Source organism: Stenella coeruleoalba (assembly GCF_951394435.1).
Source record: "Stenella coeruleoalba genome assembly, chromosome: 6".
Lineage (NCBI taxonomy): Eukaryota > Metazoa > Chordata > Mammalia > Artiodactyla > Delphinidae > Stenella > Stenella coeruleoalba.
Genome location: NC_137151.1, coordinates 51,054,426 through 51,071,324, shown reverse-complemented (window position 1 = coordinate 51,071,324; position 16,899 = coordinate 51,054,426). Strand labels below are relative to the sequence as shown.

The following is a 16,899-nucleotide window of genomic DNA, read 5'->3' as shown; positions in this document are numbered from 1 at the left end:
CACTCCAATCGCTGCCTCTGTGTTCAAATGGTGTTTTTTGCTCTGTCTTTTGTATTTTCACATGGTGTTCTTTCTGTGTCTTCTCTGTATACAAAGTTCCCTCGTTTTATTAAGATACCAGTCACTGGATTAGGGCTCAGCCTTATCCAGTAGGAACCATCTTAACTTGACTACATCTGCAAAGACCTTATTTCCAAATAAGGTCATTCACAAATACCAGGTGTTAGGATTTTAACACCTCATTTTGGGGGACACAACTCAACACACAACAGAGTTCTTGGTAAAGATGTAGATTCCCACCCAACAAGAATTTTCCATCCCCCAGGGATTCTGATTCTATAGGTCTTGGAAGGGGTTTAGGGATCTGCTGTTTTGAGAAGCTCTGTATGTTCTCTGGGAATGGTGCACAGAGAACACTTTAGCAAACTCTGCTCAAGCCAACCAGCTACATACTCTTCCACTACCTGTTGTTAGACAAACAACAGTTAAAACCCTCCACGCTTTGTCTTCAAGATCCTCTTAATGAGAAAATTTAGATGAGGGACAGGGTGGCAAAATGAATAAAACACTAAGGTTAGCATCAAAGGACACAAGTCCGAATATTGGCTCTACCCCAGCCATGTCACTGTAATTCAATCCCTGAACTTCTATTTCTTCAACTGCATCACTGATTTTCTCTTGGAATTATCAATAAATGAAATAACATTTGCAAAGTATCTAGCCAGTTCAAAATAATATTACACTATTAGGATTGAAAAATGGCAATAAAAGGTACCCATGCCATTAAATCTAGTAATTCCTCTTTATTAATCATTTATTTAACAAAAATTTATGAAGTACACACCATATGCCAGACAGTGAGCCTGGCACTGGGGCAACTGTGAACAATAAATATAGTCCATACTTCACATTCTGGAGGAATATAACTTAAGGAAATAATCTAAAATATTAAAAGAAATCATAAACACAAAACTATACATTAACTAACATTAATAAAATAACAGAGACAATAAATATCTAACAGAAAATTTTTTTATCCACTGAATGAAATACTCTGCAGGCATGGACTGAAGACTATGTAGTAATCTGGAAAAATGCTTTTCATGTGAAATAAAAATGAGGGTACAAAATTGCATGTATATCATGATTACAAATACATAAAAACAGAACTGTATTATAGGAGGAAAAAATGGACGAAAACTGACCAAAATGAAATAGTGGTAAAGATAATGAGACAGCATTATTAGTCCTTTTTTTTTTTAATTTTTGTACTTAATGGATGGAAGCATTAGTTTCCTTATCTATTTGAGTTTGTTTTTTATTTGGGGGATTTTAACTTTTTTCTACAGAGGAATTGTTTTTGCGGTATGCGGGCCTCTCACTGTTGTGGCCTTTCCCGTTGCGGAGCACAGGCTGCAGACGCGCAGGCTCAGCAGCCATGGCTCACGGGTCTAGCCTCTCCGCGGCATGTGGGATCTTCCCGGACCGGGGCACGAACCTGTGTCTGCTGCATCGGCAGGCAGACTCTCAACCACTGCGCCACCAGGGAAGCCCGAGGAATTGTTTTTGAAATCAGAAAAAACCCACATTTTAAAAATCAGTTGCATACTACCTGGTTAGTGCCTGACAGACAGAAAAGCTGCAAATGTCCGATAGATCTGGCATTCTCCAAGTTTATGAGTTCTTCCTTGGGGCACAGAGCCCAAATGAATCTCTCCCAAGGCCAGATGAACCAGGATCCTATCCAACATGCCATTGTGCTTCCCCCCTGTCCCCAAATATGTTTTGAGGGGGCCCAGTATTTTGCTGGTCTTTCTAACTGGAACATCACCTATACTGACAACAGGCACTCAGCTGATGTCTGTAGAGTTGAATTGAAATGCTTTAAATGACTCCACGATTCCTTTTCCTAATTGTAACTGACACTTTGGAGCATATCACACAGTAACTAGATTCAAATTATTTTTCCCAGGTATATTACTTCTGGCTTCACTCACACTGACACACTGACAGGCAGCTTTCTCTCTGCCCAGTGCTGCAAGCTTGGTGAAGCAGAGGGAGGGGTTCTACTTGCAACATTTTGACCACCAAGGACCCTCTCACTCCCACTCCTCCCCCAGCCCTAACTCCAAATTTCTAAGAAATTGCTTTTATTAAAGAACTCATCTCCCTTTTTATTAAAGATAAAAACTAACTCCTAGGGACTTCCCTGGTGGTGCAGTGGTCACGAATCCACCTGCCAATGCAGGGGACATGGGTTCGAGCCCTGGTCCGGGAAGATCCCACATGCCGTGGAGCAACTAAGCCCGTGCACCACAACTACTGAGCCTGTGCTCTAGAGCCCGTGAGCCACAACTACTGAAGCCCGTGCTCCCAGAGCTCGTGCTCCAAGACAAGAAGCCACCACAATGAGAAGCCCGCACACCACAACGAAGATTAGCCCCCGCTTGCCACAACTAGAGAAAGCCCACGTGCAGCAACGAAGACCCAATGCAGCCAAAAATAAATAAAATAAAATAAATTTATATATTAAAAAAAAATCTAACTCCTAGTCATAATTTTAGACAAATATGAGATAGTAAAATTCTGAGAGCAAGTATATTTGACCCTTTGGTTATCCTGCACAATGATTTTTGTGGGTAAATATATGGTTTTCATTAGGATTTTTACAATTTTAAAAGTAACGGTTGTATTTCCATTACATTGACCCTGATACCTAAGGATGCCAAGTAGTAAAAATTTTGCCCAAAGACAAATCTCACTCAAGACCCCATGATCCACTCAGAGAGAAGTTTGAAAGGCCCAAATAAATTGTTTTCTAGCTGTGGTCACTTCAACCTTTGGTAGACAGAAGGCAGTTCTTCTCATTGCTAAGTCTTGCATTTGGTGTCTGAGGGGAAGATTTGTTTTCCTTTAGAGTGGAAAGAATCTATCACGTGAAGAGGAGGGCTGAGTGGAGTCCTTATTTGTGTTGAGGTTGTTGGTCTTCTTGGTTTAAGTAGGGTTGTAAGGGTAAACTGGGCAGAGTGCCCGAGGCCCAGAGCAGAGCTCTGAGCTGAGTTTATAATCAATGATTATAAAAAACATTCCCCAGTGTGCTTTAACTCTTTCTTAATATATTAACACATTTTTATTTAACATTTTGCAACCAAGGTAATAATTATAAACATCATTGTCCTAGCTGAGTTCTCCCAGAAACAGACTCTGAGAAAAGTATTCCAAGGAAAATAATTTGTAACATATAAGAAATATGTAGAAAATAGAAGTATAATATTTTAAAATAGAGAAAAAATGATATAGGGAAGGGAAGTTAGAAAATAAAGCCATTATTAAGACATCTACCACAGAAGCTACTCCCTCAGAGAAATTCTGGAAATATGACAGTGTCATTTTTATCATTTTTCAATGTACACTGCATTTAATACTATGATATATTTTGGTCATAGTAGAAAAATTTTGTTTTCTACCCTCAGATATATGCTAGAAACTGCCTTTGGATAAATAAATCTCTATTTAATTTTCTTGTAATTATTTTTTTTTCCCTAAAAGCAAGGATTTCACAAAAACTAATTTGGGTTTCTGGTTTGGGGTAAACTAAGAGGTGATAAGATATAGTTGTTAGGACCCCCATGTCTGGAGCCTGAGTTCAATACTGTACTCAGACACTTACTAGCTGTGCACCTTAAGGAAGTTACTTAACCTCTCTCCGCTTCAATATCTTCATCTATAACATGAAAGTAATAATTTTACTTACTTAATAGTGCTGTGGAAAATTTGCATGAGTTAATATAAATAACCTAGAGAAGTAACTGGCTCATAATGAGCCCCATATAAGCGTTAGCTGTTATTTATTTTTTCACCCAGCCATTTAAGCAGCCTATGCTCTGTGCCAGGGACTCTTTTGACGCTCTAGCTGTACATATCAATAAGATATATGACAGCCCTCTAGGAACTCAACAGTTTAGTAAAACAGACTAGTAACAATAGTAGATGGGCAAATTAAACAGATGGTAAGGGCTTCCTTGGTGGCGCAGTGGTTGAGAGTCCGCCTGCAGATGCAGGGGACATGGGTTTGTGCCCCAGTCCAGGAAGATCCCACATGCCGCAGAGTGGCTGGGCCTGTGAGCCACGGCCGCTGAGCCTGTGCGTCCGGAGCCTGTGCTCCGCAACGGGAGAGGCCACAACAGTGAGAGGCCTGCGTACCGCAAAAAAACAACAACAACAACAACAACAAAAAAAAAGATGGTAAGAAATTAAAGTGTGACTGAAAGTTAGAGTGTTTTGTGGGAAGAAGTGTTGGGTTACGACTAGGGAATAAAGGTCTCTGCTCACCAGGTGAAGATTATTGACTTTTCTTCTATAAAGAATGAGAAGGAAGAAGTGGTGCTTTTTGTTTTGTTTTGATTTTGCAGAAAGTGACATCTCAAATTTGTTTCTTAAGAATTCAGTCATTAATGTGAAGGATTGATTGAAAGCAAAGAAGCAAAGAGTTTGCTGTGGCTACAGTGTAAGTCAGAGGCAAGGCAAGTGGGCTTCCCCTGGGGCAAGGGCAGTGGGAACAAGAATAATGGCAGGTTGCAGGAAGCTTTTGTTGGTGGTGACAATCGGATAGGTTTAGGTAGAGAAGAGGGAGGGGTTAAGAAGGATGCTATGAGTTGCAGCTCTTGAAATTTGGCTGGCCACAATATTAATAGGCATCAGGGATACAGAAACATTGGGTTTTGGCCAGGGGTTAGGGGACCATGATGAGGTTGGATAATGACAAGCAAGTCTGAGGAGCCTACAGAACAGTCATGCAGAGGTGTCTATTTGGGTCTCTTGGATTTGGGAGACATCAACATGTGAGTGTGTAAGTAGATGATATCACCCAGAAGTTATATGGTATTTGGAAAGAAATTAGATGACACCCTGGTGCCTCAATCACACCAAAATAAACATATGAGTTGGGTGTACCTACTAAGCTGAATAACATCTCCCATTCCCAGATTTTCAATGGCTGAATCTTACATGAAATCAGTGAATAACACTTTCTCTTTCATGTTTCCAATAAAGTTCTGTCCATTTTATTTTATGATGGTGCTCCAATATATCCACTCTAAAACTGAGAGGGTAAGTTAAATCTTGATTCAAAATATATGAGCCATAATTATTATGCAGTTGTTAGAGATTAATCTGTCAGTTATCATTTGATTTCCAAGACTGACTGCACTATGATTGTTTCTTTCTCCCTTGTTACTGTATATGTAATTATCCCAAGGTTGTACCATTGACAAAGACTTTCCTAGATAAAGGAGGCCTGTGGTTCAAGGAAGGATCCTATCTTTAACTGTGCTCCTCTGCTAGAACTCTAAAATAACGAGGCTAGTTTTTTATTTAAAAAAAGAAAACAGCACACATATATATAAGTGTTTCCACCTTCAATGTAGTGATCATTTAGAAGGATAGACATTTTTTCCCAAGATGCTGCCATTTCTCAGCATCTCAAAACAGCATTAGAATTCTTTAAGAATAGTCATCAAAACCTGCCACTCTTATTTTAATGTACTTAATGACCGTACATTCTTTTTATTTAAAGTTGCATTTGATTTTTATGACCAACTAAACATCATTTTCAGCAAGTAATTAAGGTAAACAAGTAAGTTCAAGAGTGAAGCACAACCATAAAATAATGATGATAGTTTTCTTCTATTTTCCTAGTGCTATAGGCAAATCCCAAACACAAAGTCTAAACATCACTGTATACTTGGACTAAATGACCATTTTGAAGGAATAAGCATTAAACTACATGTTCTAATCCATTCATTAAAATGGAAAAATCAATCTCACTACTTTGTTATAAAATCTTACTAGTTCACTACTTTTTCAGATTTTCTAATAAAAAACTTCAACAAGACCTCCCAAAGAAATTAATTTCAGACACATTTTAATAGATGCTGAAGCTCTTAAAAATATATATTTACACTTAGTCCTTTGCACAATCATTAAGGTTTTCAAGACAACCCAATACAGATTGGTTTATTACTAATTTAAATCTCTTTGTCCTTTATATATAATGTAACATTCTGTTACTTTTTAGTTTATCCCCTAAAACCACAACCTTAATTTAACCATACATCAGTGTTTTAGATAAAATAGCTGAAATGTTAATGAAAAATTCTAAAAAATACCACTGGCCAATTTTTTATTAAAAATAAAATACCCCCTGGAAAAGAGCCACATAGATTGATCACAACTGAATGCTGTTCCCTTAAGGAAGAGCAATGACCTAAGTTTAATTGGTTCGCATAAAAGGAATTTTATTAGACAAATTTGACAGGAACCTTTGGCTGAATGTCATTTCATCTTTAGATTTTTCAACAACTACTTCCATAAATACCTAATTATAGACCAGTGTTTAATTATATGAATAATTATATACAAGTAGGCAATTTGTCTGTTTTTTAGTACTACTATGTTCTAGGAATGATGCTATGTAGTAAAGGCACGGTGGAAAATAAGAGACACAGACATTATCCTTATCCTTACTGCGTAATGTCTTGGAACATATAATGAATAATTTCTGATCCTACGCAGATTTTTAATTTTCCCTTTGTGCATTAAAAGGAATACTTACAATGATCAAACGTCACATACATTTCATTTTGATGAAAGCTTGGAGTATGATCACCAAAATCAAGTATGAGAAAAGCGTCAACGGTCTTGACTTAATAAAAACATGTGCTAGTTTGATGGCAATACATGCTGATGTGTCTTATCAGCACATTTCTTCTGTGTGGCATTGTTTTATTGCATTTCAGGATCATAAACAGATGTTCTCCATTTGTGATTCACTGCTACCTTGACTGATTTACTCCTCCTTTCCTGGGTAACTTGCCTTTGGAAAATTTCCAAATTTATTTGGGATGTGGAACAAATAAAGGGCAGAGAGGGATGACAGAGGCATATTCCAAGGCATGAGGACCACAACTTAATTTTTTAATAAAAGTTTGATAAAGCATTTGAACAGGTATTTCGACCTACAAACGCTTACCTATACAATACTTTTTTTTTGAGCACTCACTATGAAGCAAGCATTCACCTTAACACTTTACATATATTGTTTCATTTAACAATCACAACTACCCCCAAAGGTAGATATTATTGTCCTTATTTTACAGATAGAGAAACTAAGGTTCAAAGAAGTGAAATAATTTGTCCAAAGTCACATGGCTTATATTTTCTGAAATTAGATTTAAACTCAGGTCTATCCAATTCTAAAGCCCAACTCTTAATGACTATGCTAGACTGCTTTATAACAATAAGAAGAAGGAGGAGGACGAGGAGAAAGAAGTGAAGGAGGAGAAGAAATGTTCTAGTGATCATTTTTGAAATTTATTGGTAAAGTCAGTTTTTACCATTCTAGTTAAACTTACTGCCAAACCAATTAAATTAAAAAGATAGTGGAGAAGTAGTTATCCATGTATAACTGAGTGGGACCCTACAGGGCCTTCCTGGGACAGAACCTTCCCCCCATATCCTCTGCTTTAGCTCCTCTCTGAAGAACCTTGATAATAGTATCTGATGCACAGTTCCTGAGTTGTTCTATAGATGCTAAAATCCTCACCAAATGGAAGAAATTAACTACTTGATGACCACGAGCACATAGCCCCCAGACCTACTGGTGCCTAAGGATTGATAATGTTAACCCCATGTGACACTGCCCTGTTACCTCACCATCAACCAGTCAGAGAATTGTGAACAAGCCGATCACATACCCTGGGATGCACTCCCTCACCTTGCCTTTAAAAATGCTCTGCTGAATCCCATTGAGGAGTTCGGACTTTTAGAGCATTAGTTGTCCTAGACTCCTTGTACAGACCATTAGAATAAATGCTGCACTTTCTTTCACCGCAGCCCAGTGTCAGTAGAATGGCTTTACTGCTCATGGGTGAGCAGACCCAACTTTGATTCAGTGACACATGTTTGACCTACATCCTAGATAAAACTAAGAAAAAATACTCTTTACAATCCCAGGTAAGTTGTGGGTTCCCATTAGCTAGTCATTTCAATTGTTATCTCTTTACCATATTGAGTTCTCAAAAGCAATTTTAGTATCAAATCCTCACTGGTGGCAGTTCACAGATGTATTCACATTTTTCTACACACTAGGATCCAAAGCTATTACTATCTCTTTGAAGTAGATATCAAATTGATCCACAATGAGCAGGATAATTATTTTAGTCAATAGTTTCTACTCCAAACTCTTCAATCTTTTTATCAGACTACTGACAGAAGTGGAATTGACTGACTTCTTATCTAGCCAAGATATAAGGCCACAGTCCAAGAACTAGGATCAGGAGAGTGAAAACACGGGGCTGGTTGCACAGCATTATAGGAAAATAACCTCCACAGTGAGAGAAAAAAGGATGAAGTCACAGACCCAGGGAGGAGCTGAATAACAAACAAGATCAAACAAGAATGTGGAACTATAATCCAATTTGAGCAAATCTTGGCATTTTTGGTAGGGCCAGGGGAACATCATCTCCAAGTTCAGACTGGGGCAATGTAACCATCAGTCCATAGCATTAACCCACAGGATACTTGGATGCAAAGAAGGGAGACTGAGCAGCAGTGGAGCCCTAGGGAAAGCCTAGCAAGACAGCCTCAAACTAAATGGCTGAGCTAAGGGCAATGTCAGGTGACAGAGAAGAGATTAAAAGGGGATTAAGACAAGCATGTGACCCAGACTTTCCCAAGATCTCTCCAGAAATGACAGAATCCTTATCTTATCCCATTCTGTCCAATAGGTGAACCTAGAGTCAGGAAACTAGATCACCAAATTTAACCACTAAACAAACCAAACTATTTGAACAGTAGGGCTTAAATGGGCCCCCGAATCTGATCTAGGCCAGTCCTACCCCTTTGAAACAGTTCATAGCACAAGAGAAGCTCACTCAAGTCCATAATGAAGTCCCAGCTTGGTGAAGCTGTTGAGGCTCTGGAAAGACCCCAAACATCTTCTTCTGGCCATTTCTGGGACGATGATAATGATGATGGTATTCAGGAGTATTTAATATGTACCAAGCACAATGTTAGGAACTATACACACAGAGATGAGTTTGACGGTTCTCAAAGAGGTCCACTTTGGCATTTAGGGAGCATTTTGAGTTGTAATAATGAGTGGGGTCAGGATGGCATTTAGCAAGTGTGAGCCAAGAATATAAACAGTCCCATACAATAAAGAATCAGTGAACTTGAAAATTCCAAGAGTATCCCTTTTGACACAAACCTAATCTAGGTCAATCCTACTTAATCCCTTGAAACAGCTCTGTGAGTTAGTTCATTTGATCTTGATGATGTCACAATTGTCATCTTCACTTATTAAAGGAGAAAACTGAGGTTTAGAATAGTTTAGCAACTTATCCTTGATGGTTGCTCACATGGCTTATCAATGGCAGAACCAGGAAAACAATCCAGAAAGTCTAGCTCATTGTTTTGCATCCTTAAGCACTGAAATCCTGTCTACAAAATGACTCATGAGGGCTAAGTGTTAGGAAAATTCACAAAGGTAAGAGAAGCAGCAAGTGAAGAGTTGTCTATTTCAATTTTTGTCAATACACAAAAACTATTTCACTGTTTACTTTATGCTTGCCCAGTGCTGTCTCAACTCAAGCTAAGGACAAAAGGTAGTATATGCAAACTTTGGGAAGAAATTCATCCTGGCCAAAACCACCTCTAAACAGCTGTGCCTTTCCTTTCTATTTAATGCAATATAATGAAAAGCACACAGGATTGACTCAAAATTCTAAGTTTCTAATCTTGGATGGCCACTAACAAATTTGGGCAAGTCAGTTTGAGCAAGCCTATTTCTCAGTTTTTTGCAAATATAAAACGAGAGGTCCGAATGATGTCCTGGACCTTTTCAAGATCTATGAGGTTTTTTTGCTTTGCTTTGAATGGCATATGAGGCTGGACATACATACAACATATTTGGCTTCGATAAATATGCATACCTTTTAGAAGAAGGATGATTACCTAGGGATAAGGCTAAAAATTAGCTGACCTAAAGACAGTACAAAAATCTACCTTCAAAACTCCATTAGTGTCAGGCTTCCCTGGTGGCACAGTGGTTAAAAATCCACCTACCAATGCAGGGAACATGGGTTCGAGCCCTGGTCCGGGAAGATCCCACATGCCACGGAGCAACTAAGCCCGTGCACCACATCTACTGAGCCTGTGGTCTAGAGCCTGTGAGCCACAACTACTGAGCCCACATGCCTAGAGCCCATGCTCTGCAACGAGAGAAGCCACCGCAATGAGAAGACGGTGCACCACAATGAAGAGTAGCCCTTGCTCGCCACAACTAGAAAAACCCTGTGCACAGTAATGAAGACCCAACGCAGCCAAAAATAAATAAATTTGTATTAAAAAAAAGTGCAAGGGAGATGGAAAATGTATTAAAAAAAAAAACTCCATCAGTGTCCATGCAGTACTGTGGGCGCCCTATGTTTACAAGACTCAGTTTTGCCTGTAAGAACATTGATATTTCACATGGGCTTCCCTAAAAGTTGTGAGACCCTTGGAGTACAAGATTAAGAAATGCTCTTACTTGATGGATTTGAGCTGTAAAATTTTAACAACTCACTGCTTACAAGAAAAGCAGAAAAAATGTAGCTGCTTTTGCTAAAGTTTTGCAGTACTGTTGATGCTTGCAATGTGGAATCCAACGTGAAGGGACAGAAACATCCAAGTAAACACTTCCAGACACAGAGAGTTAGAAATTGTCCTCCTGCCTAGATGGATAGAAGATATTCTGAATCCCTTCCCTGTATCTTCTCAGGAAATAGGGGGGAATAAGGTCAAAACTCTATGAACCAAGCATCCAAAATTCTTGCCGGAACAGAATGCCACACTAACCTCCTCAACAGACAGTCACTTAAACTATGTAAATACATAAAAATACATTTTTTAAAATTCATAATTGGATTGAATCAAAGTGAAGACATACATACATGAGTCTCACACATCTCTCTTTCTTTCTACTCTGGAATTCCTTAAATGGATTTTGATCTGAATGCACCTATATTTTAGTGAAGTATTTCCTTCCTGTCTTTTCTTCCTAACTGGAGATTATCTGATTGGAACCAAAGAGAACAAGCTCGTAGATTCTGACACGTTGTTCTCTGTGTATATTTTTTCCCACACTTTCTTATATAGATGAAAGCTAAACCACAGCTACAAACATCTTAACAGAGAATAACACATTTAAGAACTTGGTGGTGAGAACTAGTCTGGTTATAACTGTATTGAAAAATAAAAGGCTGTTTGTCTTTAAGTGGGGAAATTAACACCTCAAATGAGGGAGACAAAATGTGTTTTATAATTAAGAACATAAATGTAAGCCTAATTCAACACTTTAATTTCTGAAATCCTGGAGTTTATGCATTCTAACAAAACATTAGCCTGGACATTCCATCAGCCTGGAACAGAAGAATAACATGGTCAGAATCTACATACATATTTTTGGTATTTGATAGAAGCTAATTAATATTCTTTTCTACTTTATGGAATTGAGAAATAAATGAGATGGGGGGAGCAAAACAAGTGTCACTTATTACTGAAATAGCAGAGTAGGTGGATATGGCTTGCATCAGTAGAAGAGAGTGTTTCCTAAATACTGAACCCACAATTAGACAGACTAAACTACCCACTCATAGGCACTGCTGGGTAGGACACGGCCAACAAAGGATAGAGACCTCACTGCAGAGGAGTAGAGCACATACTCCCTGTAGACAGTTGGCTCTCAAGAAGAATAAAATGTAGATCCAAGCATGACCAGTTTGCTCTAGCCAAACTCACCAATCACCACTCAGTTTCCTTGTGAACAGGTGAACAAAGAGGCAGAGGGAGAGGTTAGGAGTGTTACACTCTGCCCCTCCATATGGAAGGAAATATAGGAATGCAGAAGAAGTATCACTCCTAATGGTGTAAGACAGGCAGTCACTTGGTTTGGGGATGGGAGGGTAGAGAGCAAATGTATATCCTCATTGTCTAGTATAATCCTTTAAACAGATATTAGAAAAATGTTCTGTATAAATTACCACTTAAGATCTTAAGGATTAGATTTCTTACAATGCAACAGTCAACTCCCAGAGACAGATAACACAGGGGCATTTATTTGGGAGCAGAACTTTACAACTATCTATTTTAGCAACAGACCTGACAGTCAGAAGGAATAGAAGGAGGGACAGGTCAAATTTCAGGGAAAAGGATAGCATTTGTATGATTATGATAAAGAAGGTCTTCGGAAAGCCTGCTAAAATTACTTTCTTTTTCCCATGATACGCATATGAGTTGTGAGAAAGTTTACCTAAACAATACACAAATCAAGATGAGAATTATTCATGTTGGCAATCTGGGTACCAAACTATTTCCATGTCTAGTGGTGTTGTTTTAAAATCACATTTTTCCATCCTGTTATCTCTCCAAATTGCTCCTCTCACAATGAGTGAATTTCTCTATTTTAAAATCATTTAGACGTAAGTTTTTTCTCACCTATAAATACAGCTGCAAAACTGAACAACAAGACTTTGTCCAGAATAAGATATGGAATCTCCAGTCAAAAGTGTTCTCAGCATTATTAAAGGTGTTTCTTCACATGTAAACAACAAGTTTCATTTTTGCCTGCGTTCCAGTATTTCAGATTTGGTTTAGGTTGTCAAAGATGTTAAAGGAATTGCTACGTTTTTATTGTTTAATATCCCTTAATGGATTTAATAAGAAATATAAGATCATGGTCTTCTAAAGGAGAGATTCTTTTAAAATCTATGATATGATATGCATAGTTTTAACAATGATAAATACAATTTTGGAAACTTCTACTGAATTATAACAACTAGATAATTTGTGCCATTACAAAGCAGATTCAAATTAATCTACTTCTCTTTGCTAAGAGTGCCTAACTGTGAAGAGGGGTAGAATCAATGAAGTGAGGATGGACAAGGACTGGTATATAATGGTAGTCATTTTACAAACATCTATGGGGTCATTTCAATCTCAAAGTCACTTGCATTCATAATCAATTTAATTTGTTTTGTCTTCCATCATACTTCATGGAAGACTCCTGTGTAGGAGATAGAATAAAACATGTGATTTCCTCTAAGACTCCAGCTAAGCCTACACAAGATTCAGTGTGTGTGATAGTCTCAACTTCTCTCCCTAGAAATAGCTCAAAGGTAGAAAGAAAGCAATAATACATCTGATGACAGCAAAGCATCTTGCCCCACCTCCTCAACTATAATCCCATAAGTGATCCTAGAATATCAAGACTGTAATGGCAGTGATCACTCTGGGCCCTCATCTGGAAGCAGTAAAAGCTGAGGTCCTAGACATTAGTTCTCCTGCCTGAAGTCACACATCCTGTGAGAGACAGAGTCAGAGCTGTCAACAAGAGATCCTGACCCAAGTCCAATGTCCCTTTCTTTATCAAACCTGGGGCAAGAGCTGAAGCCTAAATAGTAGAAAAACAGGGAAAAACAGTGAAGTTTTATGCCTTAAACTCTACTAAGAGAAGAGCTTTTCCAAAAAGAGTCCTTTACCAACTATTTAAAACTTACACTTGGATGATGATTGTTAGATACCTGGAAATGTCCATAGTAAGATTCAGTTTTTCCAGCCTCAATAAAACAGATCTATACATGGATCTTTTAGAACAAAACTCTGTCTCCACTACAAAGCTATCGAAGATCAAAAGCGGGAATGTGGGGGTCAAGGGACAGAAACAGGAGGTGGAAGTCTACAGTCCAACTACTCGTTACTCATGTTTTGGTACATTTTAAAGAAATTCCATATCACTTTATTGATAGGATTTATGGGATGATTTGGGTTTCATCAGAAAGTATCATGTTCTTCATGAATGTGTATTAATCCAAATAAGGTAGTTCTGTCTTCAATTACAACCACCTGTTGAAAATGAATTTTTATGAGTTGTCTTATCAACACAGAGAGAAAACAGATGTACATTTAACCCCAAACCACAGAATCACTCAGCCTATTCTAAAGTTTGATAAGATGTCTAGGATGTCATATATACAAATTAAAAATAAATCTGTTGGGCTTCCCTGGTGGTGCAGTGGTTAAGTATCCACCTGCCAACGCAGGGGACACGAGTTTGAACCCTGGTCGGGGAAGATCCCACATGCGGTGGAGTAACTCAGCCCGTGCGCCACAACTACTGAGCCCGTGTGCCACAACTAGTGAAGCCTGCGTGCCTAGAGCCTGTGCTCCTCAACAAGAGAAGCCACCACGATGAGAAGCCCGTGCACTGCAACGAAGAATAGCCCCCCGCTCGCTGCAACTAGAGAAAGCCCATGTGCAGCAACGAAGACCCAATGCAGCCAAAAATAAATAAATAAATTTTAATAAATAAATCTGTTTTCCTTGTGCTTTTATAGTTTAATATTTCATGCAGAACAAAAGTCTATAAATAAAACTGTTTAACTTTAAAACCCAATACAGCCCAAGTCATCCTGCTTTCTGCACTCACATCATCACTGAGCCTTTATTTTTAATACTTTAAAAGAATCAAAATTGTTTTGGGCTTACTGAAAATGTCAGATTATTGTCCTGAGATGACAGTGAATGGAAGGGTCTACAGAAGAGGAACAGAACTGGCAGAAGTGGAGATTCACTGACCTTCATAAGACAAATCAGCAATGCAGGCATGGTACAACTTTCAGCCTGAAGGTTTTCAGCTACTTTACACTAGCTCAGTTGCAGCAAGAGGCATTAAGTTGTTTCTTATTCATCATTAAACACTGGAAGGTCTTTCTGCAAGAGTGGACAGAACTATCAACATTTAGGGAAAGAGACTTTTCTATCGATTCTATCTTTCTGAAATGGTCTGTTCTGTTTTCCCAAAACAGTCGGTACATTCCTTCAAAGTAGGGCCAGATTATATAGTGCTTTGCTTCCACTGTGTCCAACAAATACTTGGAGCCCACAAAATGCTTGTCAATTGTGATGAGGGTATCTAAATGTCATATTAAAGTTCCTTCCAAAACACTGGGCAAAGAGTCAGAGGACCTGCTTTCAAGCCTTGGTTTGACCATTCTATTATACACACAGACACAGCATGTCTGAGTTTCAGTTTTCTCATCTTTAGAATTAATTCCCTCAGTCTATGATATATATACATATATATATGAATTATCAAAATTTCATCATATATAGGGGCATAAAACAGAACAAGAGATCTATTAGGGAGCAGTTCTACAGCATGTCAATCTAGAAACCCCCAGTATCTCTTGGACATGAAAACCCCAAGGCTATAACCATGTTATTATTTTACCCTCATCGGAGCCTCCTAAACTACACTTGCTTCAGTTGAGGTTCCAGATATATTTTCAACATCTCTGTATTTGCATTTATAATTTATTCCAAATCACAACTCTCATATGTAACAGTTTATTCAATGAAATATCTTTATATGGGCACATGGCTAAAAATCATATTCCTAGCCTAGAGCATCCAGAGATGAAACAGAGGGGAAACATACAATATCCCCATGGTTAATTAGCAAGTTAATAGTAATCTTGATTTTTAAGCACTACAGAGAACACTGGTTTTAGAGTTGTAAGATGTTGGATTCTAGGACTGCTTTTTACTTTTGGAACTTACTTAATATCTCTGAGGCTCAGGTTTCTCATCCATTACCCATTAAGAGTATCTTCAGGTGACTGGATCATCCCTGCCCACTCACAGAGTTAGGCTACAATCACTAACATGAGATAGTGTGTGTAGACGTATATTGTAATGCTCTTTATAGAATTAAGTAATTAATAATAGAAGAAAAATTGAATCAATATCTTCACTGTTTCTCTTTCCAAATTCCTAGATGTTTTGTTTGGTTTTGCTTTGATAAATAGATATAGTTTAAGTGACTGCAATCTTAGAGATTAGAAGAAAGATAAAAAGTTGAAGAATAATTATCATAAAAAACACAAATTGCCCACCATGTTCACATTACCACCCTCTCTCCCCAACTGCAATGCACACAGCATATAATTCAGGGTTTACTATTACAAAGTGATTACCACATGAAAAAATACTTGTTCCTTATGGATTTATCATATTCCATTTATTACAATTGTACCAAAAGGAAATTTGCTATGAGCCACCTGTAAGACAGTATGCTTTTTTAGTAATGGTATGTGTTACAGAGGGTGTTTAACCAATAAACAGTTACCCCTTAATTATCTATATTTGGACTGTTCACTTTGTGGGTTCTCTCCGACAAACTTTAAATCCCAAGCTGGCTTTCTTTTGTCACTGCCTTACAATGTGGGGAGCTATTTCTCTCCACCCACACACATTCTTGGGTGTGTGTTTTGGAAATGAAAACCTATTTATTATTATCCTAAGCAAAATTAAGTTATGACTGTAAATCTGCTGCCAAAACACAGTCAGGGCATCTTCCAAAGGCAAATATAAATGATTTGATGTTATCCATTTTTACTCACTTCTCTGTTCCTCTCCAGGAAGATAATCTACTTTATTCTTTGGTTCAAACGCCCTTTCCTTTAGTTTCCCTTCTTTTCCACCACTTGAAATCTGCACTGTTTTTTCAACTCAGTGCAATTATGATCTCAAATCTGAAGTGAACTGAAAAGCCACCAAAGGACCATGTTTTAATCATTGAGATTCTCAGGTCCTTCTCCCAGATATGCTATTCACCGGAAACATACATTTTAAGGATCACTGCAGGTATTTCTTTGACACATATGGAAAACCACTGGTCTCATGCACATCAGGATGGACCCACACTCGAGTTCCTACATTCGATCATGCACTCAGCCATTGTCTTAGCCCTTTAACTCTGAGAAATTTTAGTGTCTGGATATTAACAGTGAGGACTTTTCA

At 38.1% G+C, this 16,899-nt stretch overlaps 1 protein-coding gene across 4 annotated transcripts in view; it reads right to left on the bottom strand.

Moving 5' to 3' along the window:
• LOC307188252 (uncharacterized protein) overlaps positions 1-16,899 on the bottom strand; it is a 401,616-nt gene that overhangs the window by 138,732 nt on the left and 245,985 nt on the right. The window contains exon 3 of one of the 4 annotated variants that reach the window (XM_079925133.1): positions 14,300-14,808. The exons of the other annotated variants lie outside the window; for them this stretch is intronic. Within the exon in view, the coding sequence (XP_079781259.1) occupies positions 14,748-14,808 (61 nt within the window). The 3' untranslated portion in view covers positions 14,300-14,747. Of the gene's footprint in view, positions 1-14,299; positions 14,809-16,899 lie in introns of those variants that run through there. 4 annotated transcript variants of the gene reach the window in all.